This window comes from Micropterus dolomieu, linkage group LG21 (assembly GCF_021292245.1).
Source record: "Micropterus dolomieu isolate WLL.071019.BEF.003 ecotype Adirondacks linkage group LG21, ASM2129224v1, whole genome shotgun sequence".
Classification (NCBI taxonomy): Eukaryota; Metazoa; Chordata; class Actinopteri; order Centrarchiformes; family Centrarchidae; genus Micropterus; species Micropterus dolomieu.
In genome coordinates, this window is record NC_060170.1 from 36,167,548 (window position 1) to 36,173,574 (window position 6,027).

Sequence of the window (6,027 nt, forward strand, 5' to 3'; positions counted from 1 at the left end):
AGACAGTCTGTGTTTCAGTAGTGAGGTTTAGACAGTCTGCGGTTCAGTAGTGAGCTTTAGATAGTCTGTGGTTCAGTAGTGAGCTTTAGACAGTCTGTGGTTCAGTAGTGAGCTTTAGACAGTCTGTTTTTCAGAAGTGAGCTTTAGACAGTCTGTTTTTCAGTAGTGAGTTTTAGACAGTTTGCGGTTCAGTAGTGGTTCAGTAGTGAGCTTTCGACAGTCTGTGGTTCAATAGTGAGCTTTAGAAAGTCTGCGGTTCAGTAGTGAGCTTCAGACAGTCTTTGGTTCAGTAGTGACCTTTAGACAGTCTGTGGTAGTGAGCTTTAGATAGTCTGCAGTTCAGTAGTGAGCTTTAGACAGTCTGTGGTAGTGACCTTTAGACAGTCTGCAGTTCAGTAGTGAGCTTTAGACAGTCTGTGGTTAAATAATGAGCTTTAGACGTCTGTGGTTCAGTAGTGAGCTTTAGACAGTCTGAGTTTAGGTAGTGAGCTTTAGACAGTCTTTGGTAGTGAGCTTTAGACAGACAGTCTGTTTTTCAGTAGTGAGCTTTGGACAGTCTGTGGTTCAGTAGTGAGCTTTAGACAGTCTGTGGTTAAATAATGAGCTTTAGACAGTCTGTGGTTAAATAATGAGCTTTAGACGTCTGTGGTTCAGTAGTGAGCTTTAGACAGTCTGTGGTTCAGTAGTGAGCTTTAGACAGTCTGTTTTTCAGTAGTGAGCTTTCGACAGTCTGTGGTTCAATAGTGAGCTTTAGAAGGTCTGCAGTTCAGTAGTGAGCTTTAGACAGTCTTTGGTAGTGAGCTTTAGACAGTTTGCGGTTCAGTAGTGGTTCAGTAGTGAGCTTTAGACAGACAGTCTGTTTTTCAGTAGTGAGTTTTAGACAGTCTGTGTTTCAGTAGTGAGGTTTAGACAGTCTGCGGTTCAGTAGTGAGCTTTAGATAGTCTGTGGTTCAGTAGTGAGCTTTAGACAGTCTGTTTTTCAGAAGTGAGCTTTAGACAGTCTGTTTTTCAGTAGTGAGTTTTAGACAGACAGTCTACGGTTCAGTAGTGAGCTTTAAGCAGTCTGCGGTTCAGTAGTGAGCTTTAGACAGTCTGCGGTTCAGTAGTGCTTTAAACAGACAATCTACGGTTCAGTAGTGAGCTTTAGACGGACAGTCTGTTTTTCAGTAGTGAGCTTTAGACAGTCTGTTTTTCAGAAGAGAGCTTTAGACTGTATGTTTTTCAGTAGTGAGCTTTAGACAGTCTGTTTTTCAGTAGTGAGCTTTAGACAGTCTGTTTTTCAGTAGTGAGCTTTAGACAGTCTGTTTTTCAGAAGAGAGCTTTAGACTGTATGTTTTTCAGTAGTGAGCTTTAGACAGTCTACGGTTCAGTAGTGAGCTTTAGACAGTCTGCGGTTCAGTAGTGCTTTAAACAGACAATCTACGGTTCAGTAGTGAGCTTTAAGCAGTCTGCGGTTCAGTAGTGAGCTTTAGACAGTCTGTGGTTCAGTAGTGAGTTTTAGACAGACAGTCTACGGTTCAGTAGTGAGCTTTAGACAGACAGTCTACGGTTCAGTAGTGAGCTTTAGACAGACAGTCTACGGTTCAGTAGTGAGCTTTAGACAGTCTGTTTTTCAGTAGTGAGCTTTAGACAGTCTGTTTTTCAGAAGAGAGCTTTAGACTGTCTGTTTTTCAGAAGAGAGCTTTAGACTGTCTGTTTTTCAGTAGTGAGCTTTAGACAGTCTACGGTTCAGTAGTGAGCTTTAGACAGACAGTCTACGGTTCAGTAGTGAGCTTTAAGCAGTCTGCGGTTCAGTAGTGAGCTTTAAGCAGTCTGCGGTTCAGTAGTGAGCTTTAGACAGTCTGCGGTTCAGTAGTGCTTTAAACAGACAATCTACGGTTCAGTAGTGAGCTTTAGACGGACAGTCTGTTTTTCAGAAGTGAGCTTTAGACTGTCTGTTTTTCAGTAGTGAGCTTTAGACAGTCTGTTTTTCAGAAGAGAGCTTTAGACTGTATGTTTTTCAGTAGTGAGCTTTAGACAGTCTGTTTTTCAGTAGTGAGCTTTAGACAGTCTGTTTTTCAGAAGAGAGCTTTAGACTGTATGTTTTTCAGTAGTGAGCTTTAGACAGTCTACGGTTCAGTAGTGAGCTTTAGACAGTCTACGGTTCAGTAGTGCTTTAAACAGACAATCTACGGTTCAGTAGTGAGCTTTAAGCAGTCTGTGTTTCAGTAGTGAGCTTTAGACAGTCTGTGGTTCAGTAGTGAGTTTTAGACAGTCTTTTTCAGAAGTGAGCTGTAGACAGTCTGTGGTACAGTAGTGAGCTTTAGACAGTGTGCGGTTCAGTAGTGCGACAGACACAAGTGAAGGTCATGTCTGCCAGTGTGGACGTTATTCATTAAAGATCCCTCCAGACATGATTAACACAAATCAAAATAGCTTAGTTAAAAAGGTGCAGGTTAAATCCCACTAAACTTGTGATTAATGGCCAGGGATTGTGGGTAATCCTCCAGCAGGTATCGTGTTTGAGCTGCTTTTTTTTTGGTTGAATAGAATTTGTCATAATTGTCTAGCTAACTTTTACGTGTTTTACAGCCAGTCCATCAACCTTTAGCAGGACGCCGTGTTTCCAGAGGGAACTCGCGCTGCTTGACCACATGAGCTGACCATTCCACTGTCCCTCTGTTCTAAATGCAGGTATGTTACAGCATGTTGCTCTAGACTGTGTTCATGTTTAAATATCAGGTATTTTTCTAGTTAGGTCATTGTTAGCAAAAACAGGCAACAAAGTCTGTGTGTTGGTACAGAGCCGGGACGAGTGAAACACTTCAGATAAACGTTTGTTTTAAAGACAACGTCACTGACAGAAACACATTTAGAACAGTTTTGACAGTATACATATAGATCGTCTCTATTTAAAATGTTTGACCTTGTCCTTAATATTTTTAGAACATATGGCCCAGTCAATGGACATTTTTTCAGATGTAGATTATCCTTAACTTCCTGCTTCCAATAATAGTGAGTGGTTTACAACTAAATATCAGCCAATCATGCCTCAGTGACCCCGGACTGTTTACCTCAACTCGCTTCTTAAAACTTCAGGACGTGTTAAAGTACTAACTAATCTGTCTCACGATCATAATGATGACACGTGGACCAATAAGTGAATCCATGATTGAACACAGCTTCTTCAGTCTAACTGTGAAATTGTGACGGATCCACAGATTCTTTACGGTTCTGGTGAGTACTGCGTTCGGTACTTGCTGAGTAGTTTCACTTGTACGGGCTTGAAGAAAACTGTTGTTACTTCTGTCCCGCGTTTCATTCGTCCCGGCTGTCCTCGATATATTTTGGGTTTCTCCTTGCAATTTTAAAAGAGGGACAATTTCACTTGAGTTGGCGCTAGATAAATAAAACTGACTTGAAATGGTGTAACTTTGTAAGCCAAGCCAACCGCCCAGATATTCATCTTTGTGGAAAAGGTTGCTTTCAACGGCTTTCGTTCCTTGAGGTGGTTTACAGTCCATCTTTACTTCAACAGGATCTGATCGAGCTGGATTCACAGTGTGTGAGTGTTCAGGTACGCACAGGTGTTGGCAGTGCCTTTGGGTAGGGGCAGGTATGATCCTGGTCTCCAGCTACGGGAATTGAAGCCTTGGCTGCAGCGCTGACAGTCCTGTCCACTCGTGTTGTGGTCGCATTCACACTGCAGCGTCGCATCACGTAACACACACTGAGACGCATGCAGGTTACACTTACACCTGTAGGAAACACACACAGGTAAGCAAAGTTTATTTAATATAGCGCCTCTCACAGCACAAGGTCACAAAGGGATTGTTATATATACTACTTGTAAAATGACATTTGTATGTGTGGTTTTCAGCATGTGCATACCACTGATTATCAGTTAGATATACACAAAGGTCTTCCTCTGTACAGCCTCACTACAGCTCACCAAAAAAGAGATGAAATTGAGACACTAAAACACCAATGAACTGAGCCGGTAGCTTTTTAAAGCCACTGGATCAGCTTGCTCTTTTTGGGGAGTGTGAAGTGGGGAAGCTGGCTAAAAAAACAGACCGCTTTGATAAATTTTTTCTGCGTAATGGTGAGAGAACAGCCTTTCCTGTTCTCTAGGCTAAGACTATTACCTGCTGGTTTACATGGTGCACTGTATAATCCATGAGCTTCTGCACTGGTTGTCGTCTGTGTGAGACTCTGTATTGACTGATGCTCGTTTGTTTTGTGTTATTGACTTTATGATGCATCCTCCAATCGGTAGAGCGCTACATATGATAATCTGCTTGCTACTGTGAGCCGGTGGCGAGCAGTGTGTAAAACAATAACACTTTAATATGATACCATAAAGGGCAGAATTGCGGTCTTTCCTTGAGCGACGTGTCTTTGTTTCATCACAGTAAGCAAAAGGCAGCATGGAGAAACTCTGATTCAGTGAGGGCCCAGAAAAGAGTGCCGAAAGCAGATCAGAAATTGTGTAAGTTAAAACTTAAGATTCACTTTGAAATCTAAAAAGAAGAATTACATGTTTACATCAATCACTCACGCATCTTGTTTGCTACCGTTGACAGGTTAACCAGTTTTAGTCAGGATTGTGACTCCATCATAGCACCAAGACTGCACTCATGAAGGTGCTATGTGACGTTCACCTGAACAGCGACTCAGCCAAAGTCTCTGTTGTGGTATTGTTGGATCTTAGTGCTGCTTTTGACACTGTGGAAAACAACCACATTGCCCAGTTGTAAACTCCTTACACTGGCTACCAGTCACTCAGAGAATGTACTTCAAAATCATTCTGCTCATCTACAAATCACTCTGTGGCTCTGGGCCTAAATATATCTCTGAAATGCTTGTGCCATATGAACCCCTGAGAACCCTGAGGACAACTGGGGCTAGCCTACTGGCTATGTAGGGGTTCGATACCTAACAGGTACGTAGATGATGGAAACAGCTTAAAAGTACTTGGGTTGTTTCTGGATTTATTTGGTTTGTTGTGGAGGTATTTAGGTGCTGTTTAGTTGTAGTTAGTGGGCGTAGCTGGTTGTTTGTAGGTGTTACCTGGCAGGTACGTCAATGTTAGAAATAGCATAGAAGTATTTCAGCAGGTTGTCTCTCTGGACGTAGGTCCCTCCCAGTGCCGGGCGGAGGAGTCGCAGTCGGAGGTTGGTAAAGGTGAAGAAATCTCTCAGACCCTTCATGGTCTCCATCCGGGTGTACAGGGCATCCATGTTGATCAACTTGGGACCTGCAAACACCGTGAACCGGCCGCGCACCTCGAACACCACGCTTTTCTCCTCCTATTGGTCAAACACAGACAGTGGTCAGGTACAGTACACCTTTTCTATTTATCAATCACTGCTTTTTACGCATTGATCATGCTCTATTCTATATTCTCTGATCATTTAAATAACAGCCAAAGAAAACTCACACAGTTATTGCATACGGTGTGAATCATTAGTGTTATTTGATCCAGTTACCCACCTTAGCTCCAACCCAGCGTGAGTATTGCTCGGTACAGATAACCCGGGTTAAGTTACTCGGTGCTAAATCAGAGACCCGTTTAGGAGACATGCCGAATGCCTCCAGACAGTCATCAGCATAGTACTGATATGGCTGCCAAGTTACACCTGAAACACAAACACTCATTAATAACAGTAATTATCCCTCTATTCCCAGTGAATGCACCACACTGACAGTTATTATCCTTCTATTCCCAGTAATTATCCCTCTATTCCCAGTGAATGCATCACACTGACAGTTATTATCCTTCTATTCCCAGTAATTATCCCTCTATTCCCAGTGAATGCATCACACTGCCAGTTATTATCCTTCTATTCCCAGTAATTATCCCTCTATTCCCAGTGAATGCATCACACTGCCAGTTATTATCCTTCTATTCCCAGTAATTATCCCTCTATTCCCAGTGAATGCATCACACTGCCAGTTATTATCCTTCTATTCCCAGTAATTATCCCTCTATTCCCAGTGAATGCATCACACTGACAGTTATTATCCTTCTATTCCCAGTAATTA

At 42.4% G+C, this 6,027-nt stretch overlaps 1 protein-coding gene and 2 long non-coding RNA genes across 5 annotated transcripts in view; 2 read left to right on the top strand and 1 right to left on the bottom strand.

The window, feature by feature from the left end:
* The window catches only part of ntng2a (netrin g2a), a 29,816-nt gene that overhangs the window by 13,931 nt on the left and 9,858 nt on the right, over positions 1 to 6,027 (bottom strand). For all 3 annotated transcript variants that reach the window (XM_046036082.1, XM_046036081.1, XM_046036083.1), the window contains exons 4-6: positions 5,476 to 5,621; positions 5,053 to 5,291; positions 3,565 to 3,737 (exon numbers count right to left, since the gene is read on the bottom strand). In XM_046036082.1, the coding sequence (XP_045892038.1) occupies positions 3,565 to 3,737; positions 5,053 to 5,291; positions 5,476 to 5,621 (558 nt within the window). The remainder of the gene's footprint in view (positions 1 to 3,564; positions 3,738 to 5,052; positions 5,292 to 5,475; positions 5,622 to 6,027) is intronic.
* Positions 2,582 to 4,914, top strand: LOC123961004. Its single transcript, XR_006822640.1, has 4 exons — positions 2,582 to 2,673; positions 3,518 to 3,756; positions 4,395 to 4,471; positions 4,566 to 4,914. It is a non-coding gene; the product is annotated as an uncharacterized LOC123961004 (long non-coding RNA).
* The window catches only part of LOC123961003, a 7,154-nt gene continuing 6,249 nt past the window's right edge, over positions 5,123 to 6,027 (top strand). Inside the window, exon 1 of the long non-coding RNA XR_006822639.1 lies at positions 5,123 to 5,319. This is a non-coding gene — a long non-coding RNA (uncharacterized LOC123961003). The remainder of the gene's footprint in view (positions 5,320 to 6,027) is intronic.